At 45.4% G+C, this 17,119-nt stretch overlaps 2 protein-coding genes across 4 annotated transcripts in view; one reads left to right on the forward strand and one right to left on the reverse strand.

The window, feature by feature from the left end:
* CATSPERE (catsper channel auxiliary subunit epsilon) overlaps window positions 1–13,568 on the reverse strand; it is a 106,928-nt gene extending 93,360 nt beyond the window's left edge. The window contains exons 1-5 of the mRNA XM_040967967.1: window positions 13,504–13,568; window positions 11,064–11,112; window positions 8,043–8,116; window positions 7,673–7,746; window positions 3,913–3,976 (exon numbers count right to left, since the gene is read on the reverse strand). Of these exons, the coding sequence (XP_040823901.1) occupies window positions 3,913–3,976; window positions 7,673–7,746; window positions 8,043–8,116; window positions 11,064–11,112; window positions 13,504–13,568 (326 nt within the window). The remainder of the gene's footprint in view (window positions 1–3,912; window positions 3,977–7,672; window positions 7,747–8,042; window positions 8,117–11,063; window positions 11,113–13,503) is intronic.
* A 2,191-nt stretch (window positions 13,569–15,759) lies between these two features.
* Window positions 15,760–17,119, forward strand: part of ADSS2 (adenylosuccinate synthase 2) — a 33,044-nt gene continuing 31,684 nt past the window's right edge. The window contains exon 1 of one of the 3 annotated variants that reach the window (XM_040968319.1): window positions 15,760–16,170. In XM_040968319.1, the coding sequence (XP_040824253.1) occupies window positions 15,988–16,170 (183 nt within the window). In that variant the 5' untranslated portion in view covers window positions 15,760–15,987. The remainder of the gene's footprint in view (window positions 16,171–17,119) is intronic. The other 2 variants (XM_040968318.1, XM_040968320.1) reach the window with 2 other exon arrangements.

A 17,119-nucleotide genomic window follows, 5' to 3' on the forward strand; every position in this document is an offset into this window, starting at 1 on the left:
TTTTTTAAAGATTTATTTTTATTATTTTTTCATTGGAAAGGCGGATATACAGAGAGGAGAGACAGAGAGGAAGATCTTCCATCCGATGATTCACTCCCCAAGTGAGCGCAACGGGCCGATACTATGCCGATCCGAAGCCAGGAGCCTCTTCCGGGTCTCCCACGTGGGTGCAGGGTCCCAAAGCTTTGGGCTGTCCTCGACTGCTTTCCCAGGCCACAGGCAGGGAGCTGGAAGGGAAGCAGGGCTGCCGGGATTAGAACCGCCGCCCATATGGGATCCCGGGCGTGCAAGGCGAGGACTCAACCACTTGCGCCACCGCGCCGGGCCCGAACCTACATTTTTGTAGGCTTTACTTGTAGGGCCTCAACCGGGTTCTCAGAGTGAATGTCAAACAGTCCCTTCATGCTTCTTGCAGGAGGAAGAAAAAAGATATCATTCTAAAACATCCCCTGATAATTATTTAAAAAACAAACAAACAAACAAACAAATTTTGCATTAGGAGGAAACTAGTTCTAGAGTTTACATGACCTGGCACCAAAGAAATAGAAACCCAATTCTAGTCTATGCAAGTCACCCTGTCATATCCAAGGAGGAAAGAAGTAGTTGAAAAGCATAGATGAAGTTCACAGCCCAGAGTCACAGGCTCACTATACTAAGACTTAATTGTTGAACAATAAAATGTTTCCCCTCTTGACATACCTTACCACTATTTTATTTCTTTTTAAAAAAAGATTTTTTTTTTTTTCGGTTGCAAAGTCAGATATATAGAGAGAGGAGGAGAGACAAAGATCTTCTGTCTGATGATTAACTTCCCAAGTAGCCACAACGGTCGGAGCTGAGCTGATCCGAATCCAGGAGCCAGGAACTCTCCCGGGTCTCCCATGCAGGTACAGGATCCCAAGGCTTTGGACCTTTCCCAGGCCACAAGCAGGCAGCTGGAAGGGAAGTGGGGGCGCTGGGATTGGAACCGGTGCCCATAGAGGATACTGGTGCAATCAAGGCAAGGACTTTAGCTTCTAGGCCACCACGCCAGGCCCTATTTTATTTCTTTTTAAAAAACTTATTTATTTTTACAGAGAGACATCAAGAGACAGAAGCAGTGAGAGATATAGAGAGATCTTCCATTTGTTTACTCCCCAAATGCTGCAACTGCCACAGCTGGGATGGTCTGAAGCTGGGGGCCAGGAGCTTCTTCCAGATCTCCCACACGGGCGCAGGGGCCCAACAGCTTGCACCATCCTCCACTGCATTTCCAGGCCACAAGCAGGGAGCTGGATCAGGAAGTGGAGCAGTTAGGACACAAACTGCTGCCCATATGGTATGCCATTGCTGGCAGCTACAGAATTAGCCTGTTAGGCCACCAGGCCACCCCCACCTTACCACAAAAGGTCTACTAACAGCAGTTCCTCTTCTCTTTTCTTTTCTTTTCTTTTCTTTTCTCTTCTCTTCTCTTCTCTTTTCTTTTCTTCTCCTCTCTTCTCTTCCCTTTCCTTCTTTTCCCTTTCCTTCCTTCCTTCCTTCCTCCCTCCCTCCCTCTTTCCCTCCCTCCCTCCCTCCCTCCCTCCCTCCCTCCCTCTCTCTCTCTCTCTTTCTTTCTTTCTTTCTTTCTTTCTTTCTTTCTTATCAGGAAAAAATTACAAGGCACACTAAAAGGCAAGAACAAAAAAATCCCTGCAGTTTGAAGGGACATATCAAACATCAGAAGAAGACACAGCAAGGATGTTGAGACTATCAGGTAGGGAATTCAAAATAATTATGGGGGCCCGGAGCAGTGGCCTGGTGGCCAAAGTTTTCACCTTGCATGTGCAGGGATTCCATATGGGTGCTGGTTTGTGCTCTGGCTGTCCCACTTCCCATCCAGTTCCCTGCTTATGGCCTGGGAAGGCAGTAAAGGATGGCTCCAAAGCCTTTTGCTCCCTAAACCCACAGGAACCTCCTGGCTGGTGATTTCAGATCAGCTCAGCTCTGGTCATTGCAGCCATTTAGGGAGTGAATCAGCAGATAGAAGATATTTCTCTTTGTCTCTCCTCTCTGTAAATCTCACTTCGCAATAAAAGTAAATAAATCTTAAAAAGTCAAAATAGGGCCCGGCGTGGTGGCGCAAGTGGTTAAGGTCCTCGCCTTGCACGCCCGGGATCCCATATGGGCGCCGGTTCTAATCCTGGCAGCCCTGCTTCCCATCCAGCTCCCTGCCTGTGGCCTGGGAAAGCAGTCAAGGACGGCCCAAAGCTTTGGGACCCTGCACCCACGTGGGAGACCCGGAAAAGGCTCCTGGCTTCAGATCGGCATAACATCGGCCGTTGTGCTCACTTGGGGAGTGAATCATCGGATGGAAGATCTTCCTCTCTGTCTCTCCTCTCTGTATATCTGCCTTTCCAATACAAAAAAAAATAATAAAAATAAATCTTTAAAAAAAAAGGCAAAATAAAAATGAAGAAGGTCTTTGATGAGATTACCAAATACAAGAGAATGGTTGAGGAAGGAAGATGTTACCTTGAGGATATATTAAAAACAAAAACATACAAAACTGAAACACAAAGAGAACAAAAACAGCAAAAAATCCATAGTGCCTGAGTGCTGTAGTTCGGCTGTAAATATTATAAAATAAGCTAAGTGAACAGTGAGAAAGGAACAGAAAAAATCTGAAACAATAGCTGAGAATTTCCTCCAAGTTACTACAAGATAACACACCACAAATCCGGAAAGTTCAGAGAATTTCATGCAGCATTAATGCTAACCAAAAGTATATGCAGATTATCATTTTCAAATTGTGAAAGTTGATGCCAGTACTGTGGTTCAATGGGCTAATCCTACACTTACAAGGGTTGGAATCCCAACTCACATCTCAACTGCTCCACTTCCCACCCAGTTCCCTGACTGTGGCCTGGGAAGGCAGTGTAGGATGACCCAAGGGCTTGGAACCCTGCACTCATATGAGAGACTGTAAAGGGACTCCTGGCTCCTGGCTTTGGATCAGCGCAGGAAAAGCCATTTTGGCCACTTAGGTAGTGAACCAGCAAATGGAAGATCTTTCTGTCTTTTTTCTCTCCATAAATACGATCTGTCTTCCAATAAAAAGAAATAAATCTTTTCGGGCCCGGCGGCGTGGCCTAGCAGCTAAAGTCCTGGCCTTGCACGCGCCAGGATCCCATATGGGCACTGGTTCTAACCTGCAGCTCCACTTCCCATCCAGCTCCCTGCTTGTGGCCCGGGAAAGCAGTTGAGGACGGCCCAAAGCTTTGGGACCCTGCACCCGCGTGGGAGACCCGGAAGAGGCTCCTGGCTCCTGGCTTTGGATCGGCGCAGCACCGGCTGTTGCAGTCACTTGGGGAGTGAATTACCAAACAGAAGATCTTGCTCTCTCTGTCTCTACTCCTCTCTGTACATCTGCCTTTCCAATAAAAATAAATAAATCTTTAAAACAAATAAAAAATAAATCTTTACAAAAAATTATGTGTTCTTATATCAGTTTTCCCTTCTTAGTTATACTCACTTATTCTCAAGTTAAAGCAGGTTTAGAAAGAGATATTTGGAAATGCAAAAAATAAAAACAGAAGAATCTGTGGTAAATTGGAAAATTATCTTAGAGTAGCTTCATATTTTTATCTAAATAATTTAACCCACTTAAGTTTACATTTCTTTATAAAGATAATATTACACTTTATGGAAATTATGAAATTAATAAAGACAATGTACATATAGTATGAACATGCAAACCAAAAATGTGTCAGTGCTACTATTATTTTAATTGTTGTTCTGCATTACTTTGGTAGTATAATTGAGATTCTCTTGGTAGGGGAATAAAGATTTGTGTGGAAACTTCCATGCAGACAATCTATTTGGATCAAGAAAGAGGTGATGCCAAACACTCTTCAAAAGCATTAATTTTGTATTCAATCCTGCATTACTTACTTAATCGTGAAATACCAAAAAAAACAGATGTGAGACTCAGTCACAAACAAATTGCGTTCTTCTTCTTCTTCCTAAAAGAAAATTCAAAAGAAACAATGATAAATCAAGCTAACTTTAGGATTAACACAAGTATAGGCATTCAAGTTGCACAGAAAATAAGTAACTTATCTAAAATTACAGACACAAGAATGAATACATTTCAGAATAGAAAGTACATCTAATACTAGTTCAACTTCTTATTTACTAAGAATGCACTCATGTGTGTGATAAACTTGGAAGATATTTGATGGTTTGCTATTCTTACTGATTCTATTACAGTTTATCAAATGTTTGTGCATTGGGGTGATTCTGCTTCCCAGGGATCATTAAGCAATGCTTGGAAATTCTTTCATTGTGTGACAGGTGGTTTTGATTATATTTCTTATTTTTAAAATTAAAAATTTTTTTTTTTAAATTTTACTTATTTTTATTGGAAAGGCAGATGTACAGAGAGGAGTAGAGACAGAGAGAGCAAGATCTTTCGTTCGGTAATTCATTCCCCAAGCGGCCGCAATGGCTGGTGCTGAGCCAATCCGAAGCCAGGAGCCAGGAGTTTCTTCTAGGTCTCCCACGTGAGTTCAGGGTCCCAAAGCTTTGGGCTGTACTCCACTGCTTTCCCAGGCCACAAGCAGAGAGCTGGATGGGAAATGGGTCTGCCAGGATTAGAACTGGTGCCCATATGGTATCCTGGCGCGTGCAAGGCCAGGACTTTAATCACCGCACTATCGCGCCAGGCCTGGTTTTGATTATATTTCAAAAGTTGTAGATACTACATCAGCTTGCTGTTGGATCTGATGATACTGTACTCTAAGATATTGCTAATATGAAAATATGTGCATCCACTTTTTTGTATGTGTGCATATTTTTATATGAGTATAGACTTAGAACATAAACAAAAATAAGTTCTTCACTTCTTCATGACTGTGTTCTTGAAACTGGTAAGTACTCACGGACTCAAAAAGACAAATACAAATATTTTTCACTGCATAGGTATTGAAAAATGAATTAATATTCAACTGTCCCCACCCATATCACACCAACTACTTGTCCCCTGAAAACGAATTTTGCATGTTGTTCCAAGTTCAGTAGATGTGCTGCTGAAGCAAGTACAACAATTTTTATTACTTAAGAGAAGGCATAAGTCTCAAAGGAAAAGCTGCATTCCTTGTGTGGAATCTCTACAGCAGGAGCTGTGGAGCACGCAGCCAGTACTTGGGACCCTGTACCAGCTACAAAAGGATCAATAACCTAAAAATGCTGTACTTCGCTTTTCCATTTCTGGTAAACTAGAGAAGAGTCAATATCATACATGTTACATTGATATTATTAAAAAGATTTTCTTGAATGACATTCAGGGAAGGAAAGCAATTTTGCTAGACATTGCTTTGAATCCCAAGTATTGCCATAGGTGCGTGATGTGAGGCCACCCACCTGGCAGTGTGATCCTTAAAGCGGTGGCTATGGATTTTCACATCCTTATTAATAAAAACACTAACGTAAAATAATCATAACTTACATGTTTTAAAGACTTTTTTTAAGACTTATTTATTTTTATTACAAAGTCAGATATATAGAGAGGAGGAGAGACAGAGCAAGATCTTCTGTCCAATGAGTCACTCCCCAAGTGACCATAATGGCCAGTGTTGCACCGATCCAAAGCCAGGAACCAGGAACCTCTTCTGGGTCTCCCACACGGGCGCAGGGTCCCAAGGCTTTGGGACATTCTTGAGTGCTTTCCCAGGCCACAAGCAGGGAGCTGGATGGGAAGTGGAGCTGCCGGGATTAGAACCGGCGACCATACAGGATCCTATCGCATTCAAGGCGAGGACTTTAGCCACTAGGCTATGGTGCTGGGCCAAAAGATTTTGTTTTTATCTGAAAGACAGTTACAAAGAGAGGAAGAAGAGTTGGGGGGGCAGTGGGTGGCAAGAGAAGGAGAGAAACAAATCTTTCATTCACTGGTTCAATCCCCAAATGGCTGTAAAGGCCAGGGTAGGGCCAGCCCAAAGCCAGCAGCCTAAAGTTTCTTCTGGGTCTGTAATGTGGATACAAGGTTAAAGAATTTGGGCCATCTTCCACTTTCCAGGCACATTTGTATGATTAGATTAGAAGTGGAGCAGTGGGGGCTCAAACTAGTGTCCATATGGGATGCTGGAGTCACAGGTAGAGGCTTAAGCAGATATGCCACAACACAGGCCCCCATGATTTGTAATTTAATATGAGATTATATCTACTGGGGTTTTTAAATCTTTACTTATTTATCTGAAAGGCAGAGTTACACAGAGAGAGAGAGATAAAGAGATCTTCAATCCACTGGTTCACTTCCCAGATGGCTGCAATAGCTACAGCTGGGGCATTCTGAAACCAGATACCTGGAACTCCACTGGGTGGCAGGGGTCCAAGAGACTGCTTTCCCAGGCTTGTTAACAAGGAGCTGGATTACAAGTAGAGCAGCCACGACTCACACCTGTGTTCGTGTGGAATGCTGGTGTCACAAGTAGTAGGTTACCTTGCTGTACCACAAACACTAGTCCTGGAAAGAGCGACATCTTAAAATAAACAATCTGTTGATACTGACTTTATAAAATAGCTCTTTTAATGGGGGTTTAGCACAGTGTTTAAGACATGCCTTGGGACACTTGCATCCCACATCAGAGTTTCTGTGCTCAAGTCCAGGTGTTAGAGGATGATGAGGATGATTTCAGTTCTGGTTTCATATCAAGCAATTGCTAGATGGAAAGTCAAAATGTGCCAAGTAGTTTACTGAAAGAAATCCCTTGTTGCAGCAGCCAGGAGTTTCCAAGAGTGGAGTTGGCAGGGGAGCTTGCAAGTGTTGGCTCTTTTAGATTTATTTATTTTTATTGGAAAAGCAGATCAGATCTATGGAGAGAAAGATCTTCCATTGGCTGTTCCATTTCCAAAGTGGACACAATGACCAGAACTGAGACTCTCCTGGGTCTCCCACGTGGGTGCAGGGTCTCAAGGCTTTGAGCCATCCACTACTGTTTTCCTAGATCACAAGCTGGATGGAAAGTGGAGCAGTGGAGACAAGAAGTGGCACCCATATGGGATCCCAGCACTTACACGGTGAGAATTGAGCCATTGATCCATTGTGCCAAGTCCAAAGCTTGCTCTTTGATGCATAAAGTAGGCCTCTCTGATTTGCCTCATTCTGAGCAATGAGTACAAGCCTAAGGAATCAGGAGGCCAGGAAAAACAACCAATCAGAAGGCAGAGATTACTACGTACAGCCTTCTTTCATAATAAAACTAAGTATTACACAGGCAGCCTCAGCCAAGAAGCAAGCATTTTTCCGCTCTGTCCCTTTCTCATTCTAACCTGACTATTAATCTAACTTCTCACAGTGGCTCTGCTTTTGATCCAGCCTGCTGCTGATAACCCTGGGAGGCAGTGGTGCTGGTTTAAGTATTTGGGTCTTTGCCACCTGTTTGGATGACTCACATCTATTTCCAGGTTCCTAGTTCTGGTCTGTCTCCACCCCAACTGTGGTGGGCACCTGGCAAGTGAACCAGCGAGCAGAAAATCTTTGTCTCTGCCTTGCAGCTGAAAATAAGTAAACAATAGACAAATCCAATAGCTCTTATTCATACGTATAATAAATACTACCCACAGCAGCTTAAATTTGGCTGAAAAGTTAAAAAAAAAAGTCAAAGTAACAGAAAAAATTATTTGAGATGCAATAATTATCACTAAAGTTAACTTACTGGGCCTGTAACAACTGGTCTTATAGCTTGAAAACCAGGAGAAGAACAACGCAATTCTGTCCTGGGTGATCTAGTACACAAAGAATAGTAAAGAAGAAATAATAAAAGATGCATACAAGATTAGTTCCCTCCCCACCGCCCCACACACAATATTCTTAAGCCTAAAATCTTCAACCATATACTGGTTACAGAAACTTAAAAATTTAGCAACATCACACTGATATACTGTTTCAGAGTAACTTTTTTTCTTGTAGTTTGTCTGTTTAATAGAAGGAAATGTACATTAAATAATAACCTTGAATCTGACTGTCCATACTACACAAAAGCATTTTCATGTATAAATGATCATATTGAGTATTATTTCACCTTTTATCTTGGATAGAGCAAGTTTCTGGCACAATCCACTCAGAAAAATCGGTTCCTTCATATTCTAACTTAATCTAAAAGATAAAATAAATTATTTCAAACAAACAAAAATGCTTCAATATTTTCACTTGAGTATTCAGTTGTACTGTTAAATTTTCTACGTCATTATTTAACAAAGAGTGACAGTTCCTTTGAAATTACATAAGATAATGTGATAAAGAAAAGCAGATGGTCCATATTAGAAACTTAATAACCTTTCCAAAACACTGAAGTTTTTCGTTTATTTCAAATATAATCTATAAACATCTGGAAGAAGGTTCGTACTCTGATAGTTCTGAGTATAAACAAAAATTAATGAAACAATATCAGCATAAGGAGCAAAAGAAAGCAAATGTGTCTAACCTCAGAGGAGGATAATCTAAGTTAGTGACAGGTATTCACAAAAACTATGGCAGGCCACTAGAAGGACACCTGCCCTAACTTCAGGGGCCTGTGCATTTCCCAACTTCTAGGTGGGTCTGCAAGAAGGACCTGAAGCTAGGACCTCTGAATTCAGCCAGGGGAAGGAGTTAGGCACAGCAGCTAAGAAACCATGTCCCTTACTCAGAATGTCTGGGTTCAAGGCCTGACTTCATTTCTGAGTCCAACTTGCTGGGAGGCAGCAGATTCAAGCATCTGGATCCCTGCCACGTACCTGCAAGATCTGGATGGAGCTGTGTACCCTTGGGCTAAGCCTGGCCTATTTATTTTTTGCAGGTGTTTGATCAGATGGCAGAGCTATACTTTCACTACCTTTCAAATAAAGTAGCTGCTACTAATGAGTAATGAAATTTATGAGAGAAATATTTGCAAGTAAGGGTAAGCAAAGATTTTTCTTTCTTTCTTATTTTTTAAAAAGACTTATTTTTATTTATTGGAAAGTCAGATATACAGAGAGGAAGATCTTCCTTCCGATGATTTACTCCCCAAGTGACTGCAACGGCTGTTGCTGTGCCGATCTGAACCCAGGAGCCAGGAACCTCTTCCAGGCCTCCCATGCGGGTGCAGGGTCCCAAGGCTTTGGGGTGTCCTTGGCTGCTTTTCCAGACCACAAGCAGGGATCTGAATAGGAAGCAGGGCTTCAGGATTAGAACTGGTGCTCATATGGGATCCTGGCACAGTCAAGGCAAGGACCTTAGCTGCTAGGCCACAGTGCCGCCGGGACCAAGATTGATTGATTGATTGATTTATCTTAAATAAGATCCACCAAAAGTGGAGACAAATTAGGGAGGGGACTGGCTCATTAAAACTCAGACCCTCCCCCTAAGTTAAGTACTCACAGACTAAATTAACAGTTAAACGAGAGACTAAGAAGTGATGAGTGCTGCAGTGCTTGAAATTCATATTTGGTTACCAGTAAAATACAGAGAGGTAGCTCTCTCTAAAGCAGGAAAACGAGAAACAGAAAATGTGCAAAGGCTACAAACAGGGAATTCAGGAAAGAAACCTGTATAAAAATGTGAGGGGTGCTCAAAATTGCTAGTCATTAGATAACTGAAAATAACAATAACCATAAACTATTACTGTGTAGCAATGAGACAGGTGTAAAGACTAAGGGGCAGGAGTTCAGCAGGGCATTCAAAGCTCTACTTGAAACACCTGCATGCCATGTTCCTGTGTTGACAGGCCTGGGATTATACCCCAGCTCCTCTATTTCCATTCCAGCTTCCCACTCCTGTGAGCCCTGGGAGGGAGCAGGTAATGGCTCGAGTTCTTATGTCCTTACTACCCACGTGGAAGATTCAGATTGGGCTCTTGGCTTTGGCTTGGCCAGGTCATGCCTGTTGCAGACATATGGGGAGTAAACAAGCAGATAGAAGAAGTCCCTTTCTTCTCTCACTCTGCCTTTCAAATGATTTTTTTTCAAAGGGAAAATCAATTTTTAAAAAGAAAGTAAATTTAATATTGCCAAATTTTGGTGAAGATATGTACCAAGTGAGATCCTATACTATAATTTGCCATACTTGAAACAGTCTTGAAAATTTAATGAAATTAGGAATTTGTACTCTTTATGGCCCGTAACCTCACTCTTGGCAAAGAAGTTATCGCACAGATACATAAAAAGACTTGGAGAAAACACTCATCATGGTGTTGTTTATAGTGGTAGAAAGTCAAGTATCCATTACTGGGGGAGTATGTAAAATAAATTATAATGGCTACATACTGGTTATTAGGCAGCATTAATAAGATATGAGCTAAATACAGTGCTGAATTTTTAAAAAGCAAACAGATAACGAAGTTCATAGCTTGGGTGATCATACATCTTTGTCTAGACAATTCCAATTTACATCTGTTGTAAATTCATGTGTTAGATAATTAATATTATCAATCTAAGTCTCATTATTTTAGACAAAATATTTTATGGTTATTCTATCTATCATAACACCACCTTATAAAATTAAGCCACAAAAGCACTCAAGGACACTACTTATTGTGCTATTACATAAGTGATAGCTTGAAAGAGTTGATGGAAACGAATATTATGAAAAAACTATACACAGCTTTCTATTTTTTTTTTTTTGTATCAATGTAATCTTCTAGTTGCATTTCCCACAATTACTGTGGGAAGTCTCCTTACTGTGTTGGAGTGGGGACCTACTTCAGCCTAGTGAATGAGATGAAAGAAGTAAAAACAATGACACTGAGCTGCAAAATAAGAGTATGATTAACTCTTCTCTGCTCTAAGGTTTAAAAACCTTACTGCTTAATTTTGTTATTTTGTTTAATTCAGCAGCCAGCATTGTGGTGCAGTTGGTAAAGCTTCTGTCTGCTATGCTGGTATCACCTATGGGTGCTATTTCATGTCCCAGCTATTCTACTTCCAACCTATCTCCCTGCTATTACTCCTGGGAAAACAGTGAAAGATAACCCCAATGTTTGGGCCCCTACAGCCATATGGGAGAGCCAGAAAAAGCTCCTGCCTTCAGTCTGCCACTTTTTCAAATAAAATCTATTTAAAAAAAAAAAAAAAGCAATACTTACAGTACTTCTGATACTAAAAATGGCATAGCTCGGGCTTCTAGTGTAATACCTGTAGAGAAAAAGGCAAAATCTTCACAATTTCTTCTCCAAATATGAGGAAGTCTATATTTAGGCTGCCAAGAACTTTACCATTCTGCTTAATCTCGTTCTGGAAAGTGAGCACAGTGCTAAGTGAGGCCATCGGTGACTTGTTCCCACTACTCTAGATGTGTGCAAGGGTTTGCTCTGTATCTGAAGACACTCAAATTAAATGGGAAGTAAATACTCTTTCTTCCCTCCCTTCCTTCTCTTTTAATTAGATGAAAACTACTGAAAAATATTGGCTCTAAATCCACTTATGAATTGAAATAAAAATAGCAAAAATACATTTTAAATTCAAGGTTTCTTGGTTGGAACACTGAAGAAGAAAGCAAACTTCTGTGAGTTATTATAATTTTACCTTTATACAGCGCACTAATTTCTATCCATATAATCCCATCTAAAACAGCACTGTTAAAGAGGAATATATTAGAAACTGCCTTTTTAACTAAAAATGGTCTGTTAACCACATTAGAAGCACGGGAAGAACATCATAAAATTATTCACTTTTCAGGTCTGTATTTTCACTGAATTGGTATCAAGTCAGTGCACAGGTAAACTGGAGTCACTTTCACATCTCAGCTCAATCCCAAGGAAACCAGAAACCTTTAGGAACCTGAGTTGGGGTTAAAAAAATGGATGCTACAATGACTGATCAATCAAAAGAATAAAAATCAAACAGTATTAAGAGGAAAATTTTTAATTTTGCATTGGGGCAGGCATTTTCCATATCCACGGTCTGATGCAAGTCTGGCTACTTTTCCTCCCACTTGGCCCTGCCAATGTGAACCTGGGAGGCAGCAGATGGGGGCTCCAGTGGTTGGTTTCTGGCCACCCAGGAGGAAGACCTGGGTTGACCTGCTACCTCCTGGCTTCAGCCTGGCCCAGGTCTGACTGCTGCAAGGTTTGGGGAATACACTGACAACCTCTCTCTGCCTCTCATTTTCTTCTACCTCGATCTCTCTCTCATCATCTACCATTTATCTCTACCTCCATCTCTCTCTCTCCCTTTCAAATAACAGCTTAAAAAGAAATAAAATCCAGGAGTCTGCCACTAATACAAAAACTACACGTTTGTTTTCTCTAACTTATAATTCAAAGTACCTACTAACCGGCTTAGTGGCTAAAATCCTTGACTTTACATCTGCTGGGATCCCATATGGTTGCCGGTTCTAATCCTGGCTGCCCTGCCTCCCATCCAGCTCCCTGCTTGTGGCCTGGGAAAGCAGTCAAGGATGGTCCAAAGCTTTGGGACCTCGCACCTGCATAGGAGACTCGGAGGAAACTCCTGGCTCCTGGCATCAGATCAGCTCGGCTCTGGCTTTTGGGACACTTGGGCAAGTGAGCCAGCAGATGGAGGATCTCTCTGTCTTTCCTTTGCTCTGTAAATCTGTCTTTCCAATAAAAATAAATAAATCTATTTTTTAACATTGTAATTTTGCCAACAAGTCAAATATGTAAAATAAATAAATTTCTCTTTTCTAGAAAGCATATTTGTACCTGGATACTATCAATATACTGATAGTACCACAGATACTGTATCTGTATCTATGACTACTCCATGAGGCTAAATTTTACAGAAAAGGTCCAACCTCTGATTCAATTGTAAGTATATAAAAAAGAAAATGTCTACTTCCTTCACTCTAATGAACATAGCTCGGGGGTTGGAAACCTATGCCCTGTGAGTCAAGTTCGACAGGCTGTTACGTTTTTATTGGCACACAGCCACACCCATTTGTTCACCACCTTCGGTGTGCGCTGCCTTGTGCCACGACAGAATTGGAGCAGTTGTATGGCAGATTGCATTGTCTGAATCACCTAAGACATTCTCTGCCTGGTTTCCTGCAGAAATGTTTGGTGACTTGGGGTGTTCCACATAACCAAAAAGCTCATTAACTCCCTGAGTTCACAGCGGTCCTTAGTAACATCAGGTCACATTATTTGTGGACTCACTGCTTGTTTGTGCAGAGTGTTCTAAACATACTCCTGCCATGCTCCAGAGGCCGGCCACCTGCAACCTTCCCAACACTGACGGAAAAGCAAAACTCGCCTGGCCAACCTTCCAGAACTTAACAGCGCTTTATCCCCACAGCTGGCTCATGCTCTGTATCCGCTTAACTGCCCTTCCACGAGAGCAGCCGCCTCCCCTTGGCCTGCCCCCTGCCCTGCCCTGCCCCGATGGGGCTCCCCGGTCCTCAGTCACTCAGGGCTCCGCTGGAAAAGCAGACCTGTCAGGCCTCAGGCCTTGGGTCACCTCAGACCCTGTGAGGCGAGCGCCACCGAGGCCCCGCGGCCTGCTAGGCGAGCAGCGGCCCATGCCGTGCGCGCGGGCCCTGGGTGCGGGCGCAGGGCGTCTCTCTACCTCCACAAGGCCGAGCCGCAGCAGCTCAGCCACGACAGGAGCAGCGCCACTTCCCAGGCCGCCATGGCGCCGGCTCCGCCTCGGCCCAACCGCCTTGCCGCCCGCCGGTGTGAGGCCCGAAGGCGGGCGGGCTTCCGGAGCCGCGCAGGCTCCCGGGCAGGGCACGTGTCGGCGTGTCGGCGTGTCCGCGTGGTCCGCGTGTCGGTGTGTCCGCGTGGTCCGCGTGTCGGCGTATCCGCGTGGTCCGCGTGTCGGCGTGTCCGCGTGGTCCACGTGTCCGCGTGTCGGCGTGGTCCGCGTGTCGGCGTGGTCTGCGTGTCCGCGTGGTCCGCGTGTCGGCGTGTCCGCCGGCCATGCGTGCGCCGGCTGGTGTTCAGCAGGAGAGGGAGGGTGGGCTGCCCGCCAGATCACGGCTGAGGGAAGGCTCTGGGAAGACATGGCTGACGGAATCACCTCTCACGTCCCGCAGCCCTCACCAGTCGCGTTGTCTGCAGGAAGTTCCCCCAGGACAGGCGTACCTTGAACGATTTTGAACTAGAACAGAAGTGAATGGTAGTGAGTTGTTGAGGTATTGAGGACCTGCTGTACACCCTAACCCTTGGCACTTGGTACAAAGCTGTATGACAGCATGTCTGCTGAAAAAGGAGTTGTAGCTGAGAGAAATGCCAGTTATCAGCCGGCAGGACGACACGTGTACTTGTGAGCAGGTGGACGATCTGCGTCCTAGAGGGTTGTCCTTTAGTTCTCGTGTGCGGACCCCGCTTTCCTCTGTCTTGGGTTGTGGCTGGCCACTCACTCTACCCACTCACTACGTTGAGCAGATACGGTGTGATATTGAACTGCCTGGAAGGAGGGCTAGAGAATGCGAGAAAGGTAAGCCTTGGGAGACGCCTCATGTGAAGAGCTTCTCTTCCCCACCTTTGGCCGATATTTATCTTAATGAGACCTGTGATTTCTGTGCAGTTGAAAGAGCATTGATTCTATAGGAGGGAAACTCTAGAGTCTAGATGCAAGGGAAATGGGCTTGCAAGTAGTGAGTGGGATGTGCAGGAAGAATTTGAACTCCGGAGCCATCCTAAGTTCCAGTTCAAACCCCACTAGATCGTTACCTAGCTTCTACTAACAGGTTTGTAATGCTGACTTACTTTTCTTTGCTTGGAAGGCAGACCAACAGAGAGGGAGAGGGGAATGAAGGAAGGGAGTTGTGTGAGAGAATCATCCATCTACTCACATACTTCCCAAATGGCCCTGTCAGTCAGGGTTGGGTCAGGACCTCTATTGGGTCTTCCACTTGGGCACCAGGGGCTCAAACACTTGAAGCAGAAGCTGGATTGGAAGCAGGGGGAAGTTGGGATGCATGTGGCCCAAGAGTGGGCTGCTTAACCTGCTTAATAGCACTCACCTCTGTTTTTTTTTATTAAATTAAAAAAAATATTTTTTTCATATGAAAGCAAGAGAGAGAGGATCTTTTATCCACTAGTTTATTCCTCAAGCAATCACAATAGTTGGGCTGGATCTGGTTTCAACTGCATCACAGTGCAAAAGTATTTCAAGGAGTTTATGGAAAATGTTTTCGGAGTAAAGTATACATGGATTTCAAAATTTTCTGCTCTATAGTAAAAAGTCTTAATCCCATTTTTCCATGATCTTTTTGTGTAACTTGTCCTGCATAGCCAAGTACTCCCCGAGCCTGAGCTCTAGGTTTTCTCATCCTGGGGAGGATTAGGGCTCTACGTGAGCTCTAGCTCTTCCCCTACCCTGTAACTTTTTGCTTTACTTTTGAGTTTGCCCTTTTTGATCTCTCTCCATCTCCCCTCTTAATTTAGAATTTTAATTTTCATTCCCAAGCCTATATACATACTCAGGTAGACTGTAGTTTACTAAAGTCCAGAAAACGTTGAGACCGCACCTCTTTTATTCTGTACAGAGCATCTCATTCCTTAACAAAAGTGAATCCAGTAAACCCAAAACGAACGCGTTCACAAGGTTAAAACCTGCCAATGGCCGACACCACGACCCTGACGGTGTCGCAGCCGCCTAGAGCGTTGCATGCTGGGAGTTGTAGTCCGCTGCACCTTCCGCGCCTCTGAAGTTTGAAAGCGGGAGGCAGGGAGGTGGGCGGGGCGCTGCCGGGGAAGCGCGAACGAAGCCCCGCCCCTGCGCCTTCGGCGCGCGGGGTTGGTCCGGGCCCGGCGCGCCCGGCCGCGGAAGGGCGGCGGTTGCGGCCTCCAGGGCCTGTGGCTGCGGGCGGTGCTGCTGCCTGCGGGCGGTGCTGCCGGCGCCGGCCTGCGCGGGGCGGTCGCGGTCCCGGCGGGAGCGGGGCGGGGCCTGGCGGGAGGGTGGCGGCCCGGCGGGGCGGGGCGGGGGCGGGCTCGGGCGCTCCTTCTTCCTCCGCATGTGGCTGGCGGCCGCCGGGCGGCTCAGTTGGCGCACTCGGCTCGGGCCGCGCGTCCACTTCGCCTTCTCCTCGCCTCCCGTGCAGCCATGGCGTTCGCAGAGACCAACCCGGCGGCTTCCTCCCTGCCCAACGGCGACTGCGGCCGGTTCAGGGCGCGGCCGGGAGGCAACCGGGTGACGGTGGTGCTGGGCGCGCAGTGGGGTGACGAAGGCAAAGGCAAGGTGGTGGATCTGCTGGCGCAGGACGCCGACATCGTGTGCCGCTGCCAGGTGAGGCGGCGCGGCTCTCTCACCGCGGACCCGGGCCCGGGTTCTGCGCTTGTGGTTTCGGGGAGCTCGGGCCCAGAACTCGGCTCCTCTGGCGGCAAGGAGGTGTCACCTTGAGGCTCTCGTCTCTTGCTGTGAGCTGCGGCGGCAGGCAGAAATGGCGGGAGGTCAGGGACCCTCCCCCCCAGCTCCCCTAACCTGGGGTCTTGGCTGCAGCACTGGTTAGGCTGCCGGGGGGGGGGGGGTCTCTGAGCGATGCTCGGTGCCTGGGCTGTTGGCGATTTCGGCCTGGGGACCCGGTGTCCAGCTGGGGGACCGGGGCCGGGCTGCGGGAAGGGGGTGCGAGGATGCGGTCGGAGTTTGAGGAGCTACCGCCCGAGGCCTGCGTCCGACCCCGGGTGCGGACGGGGCGGCGACCAGGCGCGGCCGCAGGGCGTACCCATCATCCACCCGACCGGGGCCGCCGAGTGGAACCGCATTTTTTTGCGAAATGCCCTGAGATCCAGGCTCACCTGCAGGCCCGGGCCAAACGGAACTCTGCCTCTTCGGGTCTACTTTGTTGACATCAGAAGCCACTGCTAGGCTTTGGACGGTTTAAGAGACCCGTGGGGTTTTATTTACATTATTGGTTTTGTACCCCGTAGGTTAATATTAAGGAAAGAAAATCGGAGAATCTCAGGGGAAGGAACCCCTTTTCTGTTAAAAAAAAAAAAAAAGTGAAGCAAGGAAGTACACGGATGACAAAGCCGGTGTTTAGAAGTGCTTACATTGTTACAGTCACATAGAGAATTCACTTCAGGGAAATAGAGTGGTACTCTACTTCCTACCGGGAGACACGTGGTTCTCAGCAGAAGTTTTTCTTCCTATTTGTTGTTTTCTCGGAAGCAGCCTAGAGCCGGGCCTTTGTAAAAAGCGATTGGATGACTCCCTCCAGATTCAAAATTAGAGATGT

This window comes from Ochotona curzoniae, unplaced genomic scaffold, assembly GCF_017591425.1.
Source record: "Ochotona curzoniae isolate NIBS_2020 unplaced genomic scaffold, NIBS_Ocur_1.0 scaffold_4683, whole genome shotgun sequence".
Lineage (NCBI taxonomy): Eukaryota > Metazoa > Chordata > Mammalia > Lagomorpha > Ochotonidae > Ochotona > Ochotona curzoniae.